Raw genomic sequence first — 17,654 nt, forward strand, 5'->3', positions numbered from 1 at the left:
CAGGGCCTCATCCTCAGGGGAAAGCCCAGCGAGCTGAGTGAGGGCCAGGGTGCTCACTGTCACTATTGGAATAACTGAGCTGACTACACAGCAGCACCGAGCTTTTCTAATTAGCCCTGGGTGATTAACTCTGGAATTAGCCTTCGTAATGGGTTTGGAGAGTCCAGGGTAACTTTTAAAATTCAATCCTACTGCTGTCCACGGAGGCCTGTATGTACAGGGCTAGCATGTGGGCTATAGGACTAACAGCAAAGAGTTCCAGCCCCGGGGAGCCCCGTCTGAGGACTGAGGAGCAGAAAAAAGGGAGGCCAAGGAACGGGAGGGAGGCTCAGGAGGGCCGGGGGCGAGCGGCTGGAGCCTGGAAGGCCTAGTAGGACCTTGGCAGACAGAAGCAGGGCCAGGCCCTTCAAGCAGAGGCCTGATGGAAAAGCCCTGGTGTGGCTGGAGCACCATGAAAGCCTGGTTCTGGAGAAGTCGGCGGGTTATGGGGAGTCTGGGAGGCCAGCCCTGAAAGTCTGGATTTGATCCCTGGCAGCAATTTCCAAGCTTTTAAAAATAGTGCGACCCTTTTTTCTAGAGGAGTCTTGACACAGAACTATAAAATAGGTCAACTTGGAACCTTGTTGACTTAAGTAAAGGTGGGGGTGTATCTGCCCCCTTGACCACATTTCCCCCGTGTACTTCCGTGGAGCTCCCAGGACTCGGCAGAGAATCCCTGTTTGGGGTAGAGTGGCCCCACTGGAGAGGTTTAGAGCAGGACGAGACCCTCCCTTCAGCTTCTTGGCAGGCTCGGCTCAGCCCAGCCAGGCTCCCTGAGGACAGACAAACCCTGTAGGGGGCCAGGTCTCCAGAGGGGCCAGGCTGATGGAGCATGTACCCTGGGGCTCCTGTGAGCAGGCAGTGCCCCCCACCAGGGGCCTGTAGAGCTGGGTTGTGCCCCACTTGAGACGGAGGCCACCTGTTGGCATGGTGGGAAGACCCTGTTGCCCGCTGCTGCTGCCTGGGAAGGTGCAGAGCCCCTGAGGGAGGGAGGAGCTGGCAGCCAGCCTGCTCCTAAGGTGCGCACTCTGGCCCCGCTTGGTCATTGATTGGGACGGGTGGAGGCGCATTTTCTCGAGGCCCAGGAATCCTCCTGGCTCCTCTAGGTTGAGGCAATTTTGGTTAGAATCAGGAAGACTTCCCCAGAGTCTAGAGGGGTAATAGGACATGTGGACAGGTGTTGGCAGGAGAAAGCCGAGGCTCTGAGCCTGGAAGGTCCAAGGCTCTTCAGGACCCAGTCTTTGCCGACCTCAGGCATAGCCTACCTGGCCGACCCTTCAGCCGAGGCTCCCACTTCTTTGGCCGCCAAAAACATAGGATGAGTAGGAAATGGCCAAGCATAAGGATGGGAGGGAGCACGTGGCAGAGAGACCAGCACATGCGGAGGCCTAGGGTGTAAGTATGATTGATGGGTTAAGGAATTGCTATGGCCAGAGTGTGCTATGGGTGGGGTCAGCAAAGGCCAGGTCCCCCAGGGTGTTAAGGGTCAACCTGAGTGCTTGCACTTGATCCTGCATCCAACTGTGTTGGTGTAATGATTATAACAGACTGGAGCCAGATGGCTTAGGCTCAGATCCTGCTCTTCCTCTTAGCTGTTGTGACTATGAGCAAGTATTTAATCCCTCTGTGGCTCAGTTTATGCACCTGTAAAATGGGAAAGATGATGATGGAGGCACCTATTGTAGGTTTTTGTGAAATGTGGTAATGCCTTTGGTGGCTGGCCTAGACCACTGGCCACTGGGGATCAGTGGGAAATCATAAAGCAAGTTGGAAGGGAAGGGAGGGAGGGTAGTGGCCTTGCCTGGCCGAGGAGGGTTCCCAAGGATGGAGAGAAGTAGATGGGGTCACCAAGAATAGCCTAGAATCAACTTTGAGGGATGGGGGGGGTATATGCTGAGTTCCCTGAGGAAGACTCAAAATCCTGCCCCCCACCCCTGCCAGGCAACTGCCTGTAGGAAAGGAACTATGGGGCTATGCAGAAGTGGGGTGGGACTCTGTGGGCTTGGGGCTGTGCTGGATTCCCACTCCCAGAAATCCCCACCCTGCTGTAAATTTGCCTGTTGCCAGTCTCACTTTACAGACTGTATCTGTGGCCCAGAAAGAGGCAGGATTGCCAGGACCTAAGGAGGGTGGGTGGAGACATAGCCTGCAAAGGAGTTTGACAGTTTTCTGCAGAAAGGGTTGGAGAGCCAAGCCCCTCTCTGACTACAAGGTGAGTAGGGAGAGTGTCCTGGAGGGGCATTACAGGTAAGACTGCAATTGCCCAGGACACCAGGTAGGAAACAAAGCCTCCAAACTCAGGGTCCCAGGGCAGCTCCCCACCCCATTCTTCCATTCCGTCTGCATTCACTGGGAGCCCCCTTGGGACCCGGTCCTGTTCTGTTGGCTGGGACACACACAGACAGGGACAGCCGGAGTGATCAGGACTGGAACAGACACGCCCAGAGGCTGGGGGAGCCTGGAGAGTGCCCCCTCAGGAAGGAGCACACAGCAGGGATGGCTCCTGAGGAGGAGGCTGACGGGAAGCCTTCGAAGGCTGAGAAGGAAAATGAGGGCTGCAAAGGCTGTTCAAAGCTGAGACATGAGCCTGGAGCAGGCAGCAGGGGCCAGCTTGTGAGGTGACGTTTTAAACAATTCAATCTGTACATTTAAAAATGTGAATAGGTAATGTATTCACATGGTTTAAGAAAAATCAAAAAAGGTAAAAAGTCTCCCTCCCACCAGCTGCCTAGGACCCACCCTGCCCCAGCCCAGGACACCTGGGTATTAGTTCCTGTGAATCCTTCTATGAGCAAATCCCAGTCGATGCACCCTTTCTCCCACTTTCCTCACAGATGGTGGCACACTTAGCATCACTTGTAGATTTTGCCTTAAAAGCGTTCTGGGAGCTGTGTATTCTTTCTTATACCGCATGGTGTCCCTTTACACAGGTTACCAAACTGTATTTAACCACATGTAAAAGGATATTTTGGCTATTTTCCGTCTTTGTCTGTTACAAATAGTGCTGCAGTGAGCAGGTTGTTCATAGGTCATCTGTAGGGGGTTTGCTGAGCCTGAGTGCACCTTCTTAGGAGTGGAACTGCTGGGACAGAGGTGTGGTATATGGGACTCTAATTTTGATGGACACCTCCCCACACACCCAGGGGTCCATCACAAGAGTAAGACGCCTGATTCCCACAGCCTCACCAAGTCAGACTTTTGGGTATTTTCCCGATCTGATAGGTGGCGAATGGTGTCTCAGTGTGTTTTAATTTTTATTTGTCTTGTCACGAGTAAGGCTGAGCGTCTTCCCACATGTCCACGAGTTCCCACGTTCCCTTTTCTGTGAACAGTTCATATCCTTTGCCTGTTTGTCTGTTGGGCTTTTGTTTTATCATTTTCTAGGAACCTTTAAAATATTAGGGAGGTTAGTCCTTTATCTGGGTTATGAGTTGCAGATATTTTTTCCTGACTTGTCACTTGACTTTTGACTTTATTTATGGTGTATTTTTGCCATGCAGAAGGTTTCATTTTAATGTGGTCTAATTTATCAAGCTTTTATTTTATGGCTTCTGGATTTAGAGTCATAGTGAGAAAGACCTTTCCCCTTCCAAGATTATAAAGCAATTTCGTCATGTTTTCTTCTGGTGTTTTGTGTTTTCTTGTTTTGTTTTACAGTTAAATCTTTGATCCATTTGGAATTTATCTGGGTGCGTCGTGTGAGTTATATAGCTCCAGTTCTATTTTTCTTTCCCCAGCTGGCTGGTATTTTAAACTGAGGAGCGACTTGGTCAGAATGGGAATATCTTTGGGTTGGGTGTGAGGGCAGCTGGAGGAGCCGGGCTGTGGCTGTTGAAGGGCAATGGCAGAGGGGTGAGGAAGGACGTGGGGCAGCAGCATATAACCTGACAGGCAGTGGAAGATGGGGCACAGGCTGGTGGTATAGCATTCCCAAATCCTCTGTGCTGTGAGCCTTTGAACGACTCCCATTCTTTCTCTGGGCCTAGGGTGTCATAGTTGAAGGGGCCCTGGAGATCACCCTGATCCCAAGGATGACTGCGAGGGAGGAGGGGGCTGTCCCGAAGGTGGGGGGCACAGAGGATAGTCATGGATCTACTGCCCACTCAGGCTTGACCAAAGTGGAGGGTGGGGGGAGGCTGGCAGCCGGGTTCCCTGTGTTCCTGGAGTATAGCACAAGGGAAGGTGAAGAGGGGTGGGCAGCTGTTTAAAAATACTGGCAATGCAGGTGGCAGGGGGAGGGGGCAGGCCCTCTACTAGCCCTCTGGATCTAGGGATGCTGGGAGTTGCTGGGAAGGCAGGTGCGTGGTCCGTTGTCTTGGGAGTGTGGGCCCGGCCCAGCCATAGCCATTCTTGGAGGTCCTCTTCCCCCCAGCATGAGGCAGGCCTTCCTGTCTTATCCAGTGGAGAGACAGGGGAGCCAGAGTGCAGAGACCCCCCCGCTCCCAGTATCTAGGCCTGATACTGCCCTGGGCTTGCTGTGCCAACTGGGCGAGTCCCTGTCCTCTGAGGTCCCTAGCTATCAAAGGGGGCAACTGCCCTTGCTCTGCTTGCTTCTCCCACCCCTAGCCCTCACCCAGGTTCCAGTTTGGATTAGAGCTGGAAAGCGATCTTGCAGTCCATGCCTCTTCCCCCTTCACAGATGGGGAAACTGAGGCCACGGACGGCACCCTGACCCCTGCCCTGCCTCTGCTCTTCTTGGCTTTCCTGGGCTTCTGGACCTTCCTCCCTGCCCCCAGCACGGCCTACATTAACTCCCCACCCCCCACTCCTGGGCCCCAGTGGTCAAATTCCAGGGCTGCCATTACCATGGCAACAGTCAGCTCAGGGCCCCTCCTCTCAGGGCTCTCCACCAGGCTGTTGTCCAGGGAGGAGGCAGAGAGGGCCTCCTGCCCCTGGGGGACTGGAGGGGTTGGAGGTGGAGTAGGGAGGAGGTCAGACCCAACTGGTTTCTCATGTGTTTTCCAAAGGAGAAAATGGAAAAGGCACAATGCTGCCAGCAAGTACTACTGGTATCTCAGAGACAATGGAAGGTCGGAGGTGGTCACTTGGACGGGGGAAGAGTGACCCACCCAGAAAGCCTCTCCGAACTTTGCCCTTGGAGAATCACTCCGTAGAAGGGTCTCAGACCAGAGGCTTTAGAATGGGAAATGGAAGAGCCTACCTGAAATCACAACCATGCAATTCTAAAGGCCATCCAGGGACTGAGGGGCCCAGCCCAGCTTGACCTTTCCCAAGCAGACCCGCCCCTAGTAGAAGGTGCTCCCATGGTACCATTGGAGGGGGTGAGTTCGTTGGCCCTGGGGGTTTGCAAGCAAGGGGAGGCTTGCCTGGCAGGGGGTTGGTCCAGTTGACCTGTGACATGACTAGCCTTCTAAGTTTCTCTGTTTATTGGTAACAGCCAATATTTATTGAGAGCTCTTTGTTCCGGGCACTGTGCTAAGTAAGCCCTTTAATTTTCTATTACATAGATTAAGAAACTGAGGCACAGATGTGGCCTTCCTGCAGGTTTGGGTAGCCATCGGTACAGGGCGGTCTCTCCTTTTTCCAGGGACCCCGCCAGCTGTTAAATTCTGATGTATGGTGTTTTGCTTCCAGCCTTTTCTCCTTGCATATACATACACACGTGTATTCTTCGTGATGTTGAGATGGTGCAGTATGTATGTTTCTTCTTTGATTTATTATTACACTGAATATTGTGCCCTGGCGTTCTAGCTCCATAAGTGCAGATTCACTTGGCCCTGTGGCCAGTTCCCACTGGTGTGAGCTTCCCGCTCGGGCTGGGGGCCTGGGCTGCTGTCTGGGTTACTTGCTTGGGCTGGAAGGTGCCCCTTCTTTCCCACTGGTGGAATAGATGTGGATTGGATATTCTGACTGCGCCGCCCCTGGGGGCACGAGTCCTGTCTGCTGTGAGACCTTAAGCCAGACCCTCAACTTCCCTGTGTCAGTCGTCCTCTTGTGTAAAGCAGGGTAATAATAGGGCCAGAAGGCTTACCTCAAAGTTCAAATAAATACCTGTATACAGCACATGGGGACCCCGCAAGAAAGATGAACTCCTATTTGTATGGCATCGCTCTCTTCCTGTCCTCAGGTCAGTGGCAGAGAGAGGATTTGAGACCAGCCCCACCACCTCTTAGTCTTGAGAACCTGAGCAAGTTATGACTCCTCACTGTGCTCAGAGAAGGAGGGGAATCGGCAGGTCTGGGTTATCAGGACAGCTTCCTGGAAGTGGCAGCCCTGGTCCTGGGGCCTTGGAGCGTAGAGCCTAGACCTGTTCAGGCTGACCTTCAGCTGTGAATCTTGTTGTGCAACACACACACACACACATACATGCACACGCGCGCGTGACTGTGGCTGCCCAGGCATATGGGCTGGTCACTAGTTGCTGACAGTGCAATAAGGCGTAGAAGATAAGGCTGCCTCTCACCGGCCCAAAGCACATACCACTCCCACCGGCGTGGCCCCAGCCCGGTGACAGCCCCCTGGACGCTGGGGTGGAGGGATCACCGAGCAGGGCATGGTCGCCGTCACTAGATATCTCCACCAACCTAGGCTTCCCTGGGCTCTGGGTTGGGCCAGGATCACCAGGGCTCACTCCAGGGCCAGAGTGACTGACTGATGGATGGAACTTGCTCCCTTCCTGGGACTGTTCCCTGGGTCCTGGAATAGGGTAGGGGCAGGCAAGGTGGGCGTCACAATGCTGCCCAGCTGGTTGGGCCCCTTTGGGCAAGTTACAGTGCAAGAACCCCAAGGGCCTGGTTAGTCTCAGCTGACTGCCTGCTGCTCTGGGTGCTGGTCCCAAAACGCTTTCCTCTCAGGGCCTCAGTGCCCACATGTAACATGGGGAGGACTAGTCCCTTCTCTGGCACCTTCCTTCAAGGGAGGATTGAACATGGACATTCTAAACTTGCTGTTTGCATTCATTGCACTGATACTACTTGCTTTCAACCATCCTCTAATTCACAAATATGTACTGAGCTGCTGCTATGGGCCGGTTTCTGTTCTAGGCACAGATTCTGAAGTCTGTGAGCTCCAAAGGGGAAGGAACACTTCTGCTTGTTCCAGCAACATCCACGCCTACAACAGAGGTTAGATTAGTAGGTTAGTAGGAACTGATAACACCTCAAGCTTCCCTGGGCCTTTGGTCTGAATAGAATTTCTGGCACCCCGGTAAGTGTGAGAGATGGCCTCTTTTGGCTGCGGGGGGCTTTGGGAGCCCGCAGGATTATATCTACAGCTCAGTCAGGCCCTGCCCCCCTCCTCACTGCCTCTCAGCTCCCTGGGGCTCTGGCCTAAGGCTGGCCTGGCCTTTCCCAGGGTGCCTGGCCGATAGCCCAGTGAGTCATCTTTCGCTCTAGAAGCAGGACACCCCATCCCACCCTGAGGACACACACAAATGTACCCCCCTCCCCCCCAACTTGTGCCTGGGTCTGAGTGTGGGAGGAGGGAACAGGAGAAGCTGGAAACAGACCCTGGATAACTTCCGTTCCCACGATCCCTCACCCTAGCCTCCCTGAAGGCTGGAGAACTGGGTGGAGGCCGGGGAAGTGAGCCCCTCTTTTGCAGAGCACCTACTGTGCAGTAGGTGTTCACCCTCATTTTTTGAATTAAGGAAACTGAGGCCGAAGGGAAGGGATGTTTGTAACAGCTAGAAGGTGGTGGTACGGGCCCCAGACCACATGGGCCTGATTCCCTGTGCAGTGTTCTATGATGAACAAACGTTTAAACATTTTGAATGAAATAACTTTTAGTGTTGGGAGGGGAGGGCTCTGGAAGCTGACCTTATCCACAAGTTCTGAGCCAGGGCTGGGACCACGGGCCAGAGCACTATTGTGGGCAGAAGTACGTGCAGGGTTGGGTGGTACATTTCCTGGGAGCTAGGGTTTCCTGATTTAGCAAATTCCACCCTAAGGCTTCATCAGATTCCCAGTAGTAGCCCTTCTTCCCCCACAAAAGTAGGGCAACTTGCCCCCTCAGACTGTTGTGGGATCCAGAAGATCTGGGTTTCGGTTTCTCTGCCTATAAAATGGAGGTGATAGTCCCAGCCTCTTGGGCCCTGGAGATGAGTATATATTCAGAGCTTACTAGCTTGTCAGGAGATGTTTTTCACATCTGTTGGGGTCAGTCTATGCACCTACCCCCTAACCCCCCTTTCATGCTTCCGGCCATCTTCCCTGTTAGGAAACTTCTTCCCAGTCTGGAAGGTCCAGCTGTATCTTCTTGAAAAAAAGGGGAGGGACAGGGCAGAGGAGAAGAAAAGGGAAAAAGCCCATAAGTAAAAAGACAAATTCAAACCACATGCACCACAGCCCCTGCCATGTCAGCCTCTGCTGCCACCTGTGGGGCATCTCGTGGAAGTGCAATTTCTGGGCCCAACTTCCTCACTAAAGCCGGAAGGCTGGATCCCGGCCCCAGAAATCACGGAGGAAGGTCAGGCTGCCCATCCCCCATCTCTGGGCATGATCTCACCCACCGCCCTCAGGGAACCTGGTGGGTAATTTAGAGTCCATCTACACTCTCCTCCCTCACTCGTTTACAGAAGGGGAAGCTGAATCCCAGAGTAGGAAGCAACTTGGTTCAAGTAACAGAGCAAGTCCATCCGTCAACAGATATGTATTGGGCACCGACTGCATGCGAGGGGCACGGCCACGAACATGGAGACAGCTGGTCTCTGCCTTTATGGATCTTGTCGTGGGGTAGGGTGGGGAGGCAGACACAGACCTTCCTCCTGTTTCCAGCTGTCTACCTTCAGTCATCCAGGGAGGAAAATGCAGCTCACCACTACCTAAGTCAAGGTGCTCTGGAGTTGACTCGACGCATTTATGAGCTCTGTGACGCTGGTGCGTCACGCAGACCTTTATGACATGCTCAGTACTTGGGGTCCAATTCCAGTTTTGCCACATCAGACTTCATAACCTCACGCGAATTGCTTCACTTCTTGGAGCCTTTATTTACTTACCTGTAAAATGGGGATAATAGCAATACATAACTCAGAGGACTCGTGTGAGGATTAAATGAGGATGAAAGGGCTGGGCTGGAATCATTTTGGAGGTATCCTCACTCACAAATCTGGGCTGTCAGCTGGAATACCCTACACATGGCCTCTGCATGTGGCCTGGGCTTCCTCACAGTGTGACAGCGGATTTCAAGAATGAGTGACCCAAGAGAGCAGGGTGGAATTACATGGCCTTTGTATGGCCTAGCTTTGTACGTCACATAGTATCCTTTCTGCTGCCCTCTGTTGGTTGGGGCAGTCACAAAAGTCCACCCAGTTTTAAGGAGAGGGGACATAAACCTCATCCCTCGATGGGAATAGTGTCAGTACCTCATTGTCAGAAGAGCATGTGGGATGGAAAATACTGAGGTAACTACGTAGCTGAGAAATGCAGTCTGCCACACTTCCCTGGGATGATTACGGAGATAAAATGAGACAGTGATGTCTCAGCCTGTGCCTGGCACCTAGTAAGTGCTCAGTAAACATCAGCTACAGCTACTCTGGGTTATTATCGAAGTGGCCCCTTCACTTTCCAACTGTGCCACAGAACAATATGTACCATCACCCACGGAAGAGCCCGTTACTAGACCGCTGACGGGAATACACAGACCCAGAGATGAGTCCACACAGATGGGATACACATCATGGCCCACTTCCAGGGGCACACAGAGACCCACCTCAGCAAGGCAGTGCCTCTGATAGGAAGGACCTAAGGCTCCTTAGGCCTTTGATCTCCCCTTTCCATTCCCAAAGCACATTCCCCAGGATTCTGGGCCCCGGAGTAGCCAGTCCCGAGGGAGCCCTGTGGCTTGGACACTGCCCTTGCAGCTGCCTATGAGGCCTGGGAACTCGATGGGGCCTTGAGAGCCTCCTCCTTCAAGAAGGGAGGGTCTGTAGGGAACAGGCCATGACCTGGGAAGGGAGGCGGAAGGAACAGATGATGGGAAGAAGAGGGAAGGGGTCTCCGACAGGAACACGTGGAAAGCCTGCGGCCCCAAGAGGAGAAGTGTCTCGCTCAAGGTCATATCACCAGTAAGGGGTAGGCCAGGATTTGAGCCCAAGCTGTCTAGCTCCAGGGTCTGCCCTCTTAATCCCTGTACCAAGAAGTCCCTCTTTTGGAGCATTTATCTCACCGATGAATCTGAGGGCATGAGGGGGCAGCAGCCAGCGGTGAAATGGATAGCCCAGCAGGTTAGGAACATTCAGTGCTGACTCCACGCCCGTGGACGTTGATGGGGTCAGTCCCTCTGGGCCATTAGCCAGTGCTCAGTTCCCAAGGAAGAGGACCCTCCTTGATCCCAGTGTTGCCTGTGGGTGGCATGTTGTTTTCCACCAAGACCATCCTGGGTCAGGAGAACTTATTCATGTCACTGTCTCATTACCAGTGAGGCTGGAGAAAGGCAATCAGGCAACCACTGTGCCAGGGGAGACAGGAGGCTGAGCTGGGTACATGGGCTAAGGGAAGGTGGCGAGGGGCTCTTCTCCCAAGAGGGGGCCTAGAGGCAGCCACTGGGCTCCTCCCCTTACCAGTGAGGTGACTTCCCTGAGCCTCAAATGGAGGAGTCACGATAACAGGGCCCTTGATATAGGAGCCAGGGCTTGGAAAGCAATGGTGGGGTGCCATTCACCTCACAAGTGTTCAAACAGCATTAAGTCATGGTAAGGATTCTAAGATTATGGAGTTTCCAGTGTTCCAGTTTGGGCAGCTCTGGGGCCCAGACCCTCTCCTGGCAAATACCTATATAGAGCCATCAGATGTGAAAGGCTAGAGACCCCCCGCCCAGAACCTGCATTTCTCCTCCAGAACCTGCATTACACATCATTTCTTTTTCAGTTCCTACATAGATTATTGTACCCAGCAGGGCACAGTTCTCTTTTCTTACCTTTAGTCCCCAGCCCAGTGTTTGGCACCTAATAGGTACTCAACAAAATTTGTTGAACTAATCAACAAATAAAAATTCACTGGACTACTCATCCATTGAACCACGTATCTGTGCGTCCATTCATGTATTCATTTGTCACTCCGTTCATCATTCTGTTCAGCTATCCAGTTATTACTTATTTCTCTATCGCCTTTTCATCCTTTTGTTTGTTCAGCCATTATTTATTATCCATCCGTTTGTCCATCCATATGTCCTTTTTCATTACTGGCCCCCCAATCGGTTCAGTACCAGCTGTAGGACCAAGTGGTCCCCAGTGGGCAGTGCCCAGATGGTGGGGCTCAGGGGGAGTGTGTCCAGAATCAGGCAAGGTTTTGGGCTTCTGTCACGGATGAAGAAGTTATCAACAGACTGGGTGGAGAGAGGGGGGCTTAGGTGTTCCCCAGGGCTGGCAGAAAGGTGGTCCCACAGCTGGGCTGCCAAGCCTGGCTCTCCTAGAGTGGGGTGTGGCCTCGTGGGGCAGAGCCCTTTTGCTCCTCCCTGCTTCTTGCCTTCCCCTAACTAAGGAGTGGGGAGGAGGCTCTGTTGGTTGGGGGACAGGGTGTATGTGTTGTGGTGGGGTGTGGGGGATGGAGAAGAGGGCTGGGCAGGTCTTGACAACCACTTCGCACTCTTATAAAGACTGTTCATACTCTTATAAAGACTGTTCGGAGCCAGACCTACTCCAAACAGCTGCAAAGACCCAAAAGGAAAAGAGAAATCAACACCTGAAACTGGAACAACAGAACCAGAGCTGCACAGGGTGTCCCCAGTCCCCACCCCAGCTGACCTCACCTTGAGGGCCTCCCATGCCTGTGATGTGGCGGTGATCCCTGGACACCCTTATTCAGCAGTTGTGTGCTCCTGTTCCTTCTCTAAGCTTCCTTTCATTTCCCCACTAGCCCCTTTGTTGCCATGGCAACGGGCTTGGATCTAATTAGCCATCTTTAATGTAGCAGCAAGCAGTGCCTTTGGCACCAATCCCTGCCACCTTTTCCAGGCTGGGCATCCACATATATACCTTTGGATCTCTTGACCTCAGGACCTTGTTCAAACTGTGCCTCCTCAAGGAAGCCCTCCCTGAATACCCTTACCCCCCAGGCAGTGAACCTTATGAGTGTTGTCTGGGAGCTCCTAGATGTCTGCCAGAGTGGATTCATCTCTGCAGGGCCCCTCCTGCTGGAACTAATAGGAGAATGGACACACTCACCAACAAGCCAGAGCTATACACTGCTTCCCAACGACTCAGGAAATGAGGCCCCAGGTCATTTAGCTGGAGAGAGGGTCACGTGGGCAAAGAGGTGTTCTGAGAGAAAGCCAAATGTGGGGTAAACAGCTACAGTGATCAAGCAATGGGCCAGGGGCGGGGCCCTCAGACCACCAGTGTGGGATTATCTTCGGGACCTGGCTATTTGGACTGGACCTTAGGTTGTGTCCAAGCTCCCTGCTCAAACCATGACTCAGTCAGTTAGCCTGGCTGTCCCAGTCCCTCCCCGCAAATGCCCAGCCTGAGAGGAGAGGGAGGAAGAGCAGGCAGGCCTCACCCCAGGAAAGCCCATGATCCACCGGGAGGGTAAGAGGCAGAAGGACCGACTGGATTTCTTGGTCCAAACTGGAGGTTGAGGAGGGCTTGGGGGCCTCCTGGAAGACCCTCGATCCCACCTGCCCTGGGCAGAAAGGGCTTGGCAAGGACCCGCTCCCCAGGACAGGATGTGGTGGCCCGGCAGGCTCTAGGCCTGGAAGGCTTTTTGCTGCCAGTGCACAGAGATTACTGGGCTCCAACCCAGAGTTTCAGATCAGCAGGGTGGTAGGGGTGATGGAGGGAGCTGAGAATGTGCACTTCTACAACATTCCCAGAAAGCACTGAAGCTTAGTCCAGGGACCACACTTTGAGAACCACTGCAGGGAGGGACCAGCAGAGGGGTTTGTGCAGAGCACATGTTCATGCCTTCATTCATTCTTTCATAAAACTTAACAGTCACTGTGGGCCTGGCCCTCGTGGAACCCAGGGGAGACAGATGGGTTCACCCGTTTCTGTGGCATCAACTTAGCACTTAGCAAACACCTATCACATGTCAGGCTCTGTCCCCGAGGGCAGCCTCTTGGAGCATTCCCCACCTCTCCTCTCTGTGGTGGTCACTGCTTTGGGGCCTGCCGCCAGGAGGGGTCACGCTGGTTTTTTCTGGGAGTCTTCTGTGCCTGTTTCCAGTGTTGACTATTTGGGGATTGTCTGCTGGGGAGTTAAAATTTTAGTGTTGGATAGTTGGGAGTGGTCTGAGCAGGCCTGCTTCCAGGGCCTGTGTCCTGCCTTCTCAGGAGATGAGGAATAATTCCCTTGGATGGAGGTGGGCGGGGGTACTTAGCTGGCTGAGGGCAGAGCAGCATAGGAGGCCGCAAGGGCCAGCAGGAGGGGTTGATGCTGGGCCACGGGGGTGCTGGGGAAGGAGCGTGAGCAGGGAACTGCGTGGGCTGGTTTGGTGTGTGCAGGGAAAGGAGGAGGAAGTTATTAGGGGTTATAGGCCAGTACCTATGTGCAAAGTGCTGTGCCTTACAAAAGGGATATGGACCCTGCCCTCAGGGAACCTACAGTCTCCTGGGAGGAGGTGGGCATCAATCTAGCATTTGCTCAACTGTATAATTACAAACTATGAGACCTGGCTAAGAAAAACAGAATCTTTGAGAGCACAGAGCAGGTGCACCTAACTTAATCTGTGAATCTGAGAGGGCTTCCCTGAGGAGCACTAAGACATTTGCACTAAGACTAGTCTTAAAGGAAAAGAAAAAGCACTCCAAGGAGGGGGAAAAGGCATTGGCCGAGGCTCTGAGGCAAGAGAGAGCCCGGTCTGTTTCTAGAAGTTAAAAAAGGCTGCAGGTATCAAGAAAGGGGGAGAGGGATGGATGGATGGGACTAGTTTGGGTGATGGAGTCAGGAGGTCTCCGCTGTGGAGGAAACCCAGGATAGCAGGTTTAGGGGAGGGAGGTGAGTGAGTGTGGGAGCATGAAGTCTGAAGTCAGCTGGGGCTGAGGCACAGCTCAGGGGTCCCCAGTTAGCTGCAGAGTGCATCAGAACCCCCTAGTGGGGGGTAAGAGCTGGTGCAAAACAAATCCTCCCAACCCCCCCTCCACCGGCCCCCATTAAGCGGTCTGGGATAGATGGGTTCTAGCTTCATCTGGGGTTTGAGGAACAGGTGGTGCACGTGGGGGGAGATTGTAAATGCCTGAGCCCCTCCCCATGGGGGCTAGGACTGGAACTCTCTAGGACTTGCTCAGGTACAGGGCACAGGTCAGATGGGTGGGATGGCAGTAGGGGTGACTTAGGGTGGGCCATTTCCCTGGTAGCCCCCTGCATCAGGCTTAAGTGCTTACCGTGGGAGGACAGTGTCAGCATCCGGGAATGAGCCTGTGTGCGCATCCCTGAATACCTATGCCTGTTTGCCAGGTTATAGCTGTGTGAACGCGGAAGCACGCGCCGCTGTGTGCTGCACTGGGTCACGCGTGTCAGGGTTCAGGCCTGTGCGGGACTGTGTGAATGTGTGTGCATTTGGCTCTGACCACGTGGATATGAATCCATGTATGTGGGCCTGTTCTGTGTAGGTATGTGCATGCCCCGTCTGTGCCCCACGTGTGGACAAAAAGTGCCTGTCACCAAGTGTACTCGCTTTTGCCCACGGGTGTGCGCCGACTTGTGTCCTCAGAGGGAATAGGTCCGCAAGAGGACGCCGCGGTGTGGGGGCAGGTGGGGGCCTCGCGCAGAGGGCGGACCTCTCCCCCGCCACGCCCCCAGCCACCCCTTCCGCCGCGGCGCGGCTCACCGGCTCGCTCGCCGCATTCACTGAGCGGAGGAGGTAACAGCGCCACCGCCCGCCAGGTCTTAGCGATCGGATTGACGCTGGAACTGACGCTGCGATCGCCGCTGCAGCGGTGCTGATCCCCGGGAGGGAGCAACGGTGGGAGGAAGGGTGCCTGCCGACCCCGGGCATCCCCGCCCTGGCGGTGGCCAGGCCGTATGCTGCAGATGGTGAAGACCCTGGCCCAGTTCACCATCGCGCTGGAAGACATGCGCGATCTGGGCCCGGCCACCGCCTCCGGGGAGCCCACCGGAGAGCCCACCGGGAGCAGCGTTGCTGATGCTGAGGAGCCCGGGGAGTCCCAGGTACGGGGAGCGGGAGGAGCAGCAAGGGACCTGGGCCAAGGCCTAGAGCTCCTGCGACCTGGGCAAATGGGCAGATGCTGGTGTGCAGGACCCCGGAACGCGGATCAGGCACACCAGCTGCCTGACCACTGGCTGGGTGCTCAATTATAAGTGATGGGGTAGGGAAAATTGAGGCTGTGTGAGGAGACCTGGCAGGGGTGGTGGGGCTGGCAGGGCACTGAGGTTTGGTGCCACCAGGATGCAAGCTTTAGGATGGCAGAAGGGCTGGCAAACTCAACTGAGGAGGGAGGCCTGCAGCCTGAGACCCAGCTTTGGTAAGGCCTAGTGGCACTTAGAATGCAGTAAGGGTCAGTGTGGAGTAAAAGGCTGTCGCCAGGGCTATTCTGGGTCCACAGGCTCAGGAAGGAGAGTTTCTCCAGCAGGCCTTTGGCAGTCTCCAGGTGTATGTATGTGCTGGGGGGTGGGGGGAAGCAGGGTCGCAGGGAATGGGCCAGTTTTGCCCCCCCTTGCCATCCTCTCCCTGCCACTGCACCTACTGGGCCTTGGAGGTATGCTGTGGTGGCAACAGTGGTGTCCCCATTCCTAGCTTAGTATGCGTTTCCCTGCCGGTGGGGGGATGGTGAGGCTTCCCTTCCGGGGGCTGTTTCCATGGCTTTGTGTGCCTGGGCCTGGATTGTTCCCTGCTCTGGCTCTAGTGGGGGCTGTGTTGTGTGGGTCTCTCTCCACTGCCTCAGGACGCTGGGCTGAAGGTCCCTCAACTGGGTGACTTGGCTGCATTTTTTCGTCTCTTTGTGGGGTGTCTGGCCTTCATGGCTTCTCTGTGTATGTGTGTCCTGTCTTCATGCTATGTGTATTGGGGTCTTGGGCATTGGACTTTGATGTCTGAATCATACTGGTAGGGGAGGACCCTTCTGTCTTCCTGCTATATTCCTTCAGCCCCTACCTCCCCCGCCCACTTCATTGCCCCATGTTGTGAAGGTCTGAATATGGAGCTGTTGAGGGGTGAGGGCCTTTGGGGGGAGGCTGGGCCTACAGGCCTGTCCCGCCCAGAACAGGTGGGCCTGCTGATCTGTTTGACAGCTGCATTGCCCATCCGCTGGGCCCTCCACCCCCACATACACTCATACCCGTGTCTGAGCACGTGTGGAAGGGTTCTTATTCAGAGACAGGGAACTGGCCCTGTTTTCTGTGCCTCTACCTGACAGCTGAGTGACAGCCCGCTGTGCTTTTAAGCAGGGAGGAGACTGGCAAAGTCGGGCTGCAGAGGCAGCCACTGTGTGTGTTATCCCAGCCCTCTGGGCCATTAGGCCCAGCACCAGCCCTGCCTTCCCCAGGCGGCCTCTCTGCCCATGACCCTCACTGCTGGGCCTGGCAGGGCGGAGCCAGGGGAGTGGGTGGGGGAGGAGAGGGTGGCTGTGCTGCCCAGGGCTTCAGCCCTGCCTGGTCCTGCTCTCAGGGAGCTCCCTATCCAGCAGGAAGAGGGAGGGACATAGATAAACAGCCTCACTGGGGTGGAGGAAGAATGGACATTGCAGACCCAGTGTGTATGTGTGGAGAGCACTGCTCTGCTCCCTGTCTTCTTGCTGTCACAGCACTGGGAGAGAGGTATTATTAGTTCCATTCTGTAGAGGACAATGGAGAAACCTGGGTGGTTGTGTGACCACCGATGGTCTCACAGCTAGAAAGGTCCAAGCTGGGGAATCCATGGCCCATAGCTGGCTAGTCAGTCTGGGCATGAACCCTGGGTGCTGGGGCCCTAAGACTTAGCATGAGGTGGCTGAAGAGACTGATCCTGCCTCTGGCTGTGTTACCTTAGGCGAGTCATATCACCTCTCTGACTTGACTTCCTCACCTGCGAAGTGGGGATGGTGACAGCTATGTCATGGAACGATGAGTGTGAGGCTGAAATGAGGCCGTATCTGTGAAGTGCTGACATGTCCAAAAGGGTTAGGTACCTAGGCCTTCCTTTGGGGGCCCTTCTGGCCCTGGATGCTCTCCCAAACTCTCCATCCTATAGTGGGCCCAGCTCATGCTGCCTCCTATTGGAAGCTGCCCTGGTTTGTTAAAGGCCTAAGGAGCCCTGAGACTGGGTACCCTGTCTGGAGCTGGGGACTCTGAGGCAGGGTCTGGAAGGGGTGTTATTCACACCCTGCACCCCTGAGTTCCTAGCATGGGAGCCCACTTTTCTTTTTTTCTTTCTTTTTGTTTTAGGTTGTTTTTTAATTAAAATTTATTGGGGTGACAACGGTTAGTAAAATTACATAAGTTTCAAGTGTACAATTCTGTAATACATCATCTATATATCACATTATGTGTTCACCATCCAGAGTCAGTTCTCCTTCCATCACCATATATTTGACACCATTTACCCTCTTCTACCACCACCCCCACCCTCTGGTAACCACTAAACTATTGTCTGTGTCTATGAGTTTTTTGGGCTTTTTTACATTTTTTTTATTAGTTTCAGGTGCACAAAACAATGTAATAGTCAGACGTCTATCATCTATAGCCCTCACACAGTGACAACCCCCCGCCTCCCCCACCCACTACA

The 17,654-nt window shown here is 54.2% G+C and overlaps 1 protein-coding gene across 2 annotated transcripts in view; it reads left to right on the forward strand.

Annotated features, from left to right (window-relative positions):
• ARHGEF17 (Rho guanine nucleotide exchange factor 17) overlaps window positions 1-17,654 on the forward strand; it is a 56,071-nt gene that overhangs the window by 15,697 nt on the left and 22,720 nt on the right. Inside the window, exon 1 of one of the 2 annotated variants that reach the window (XM_081064756.1) lies at window positions 14,810-15,103. The exons of the other annotated variant lie outside the window; for it this stretch is intronic. Within the exon in view, the coding sequence (XP_080920882.1) occupies window positions 14,957-15,103 (147 nt within the window). The 5' untranslated portion in view covers window positions 14,810-14,956. Of the gene's footprint in view, window positions 1-14,809; window positions 15,104-17,654 lie in introns of those variants that run through there. 2 annotated transcript variants of the gene reach the window in all.

The sequence above is a fragment of the Rhinolophus hipposideros genome (genome assembly GCF_964194185.1).
Source record: "Rhinolophus hipposideros genome assembly, chromosome: 10".
In the NCBI taxonomy this organism is placed as follows: Eukaryota; Metazoa; Chordata; class Mammalia; order Chiroptera; family Rhinolophidae; genus Rhinolophus; species Rhinolophus hipposideros.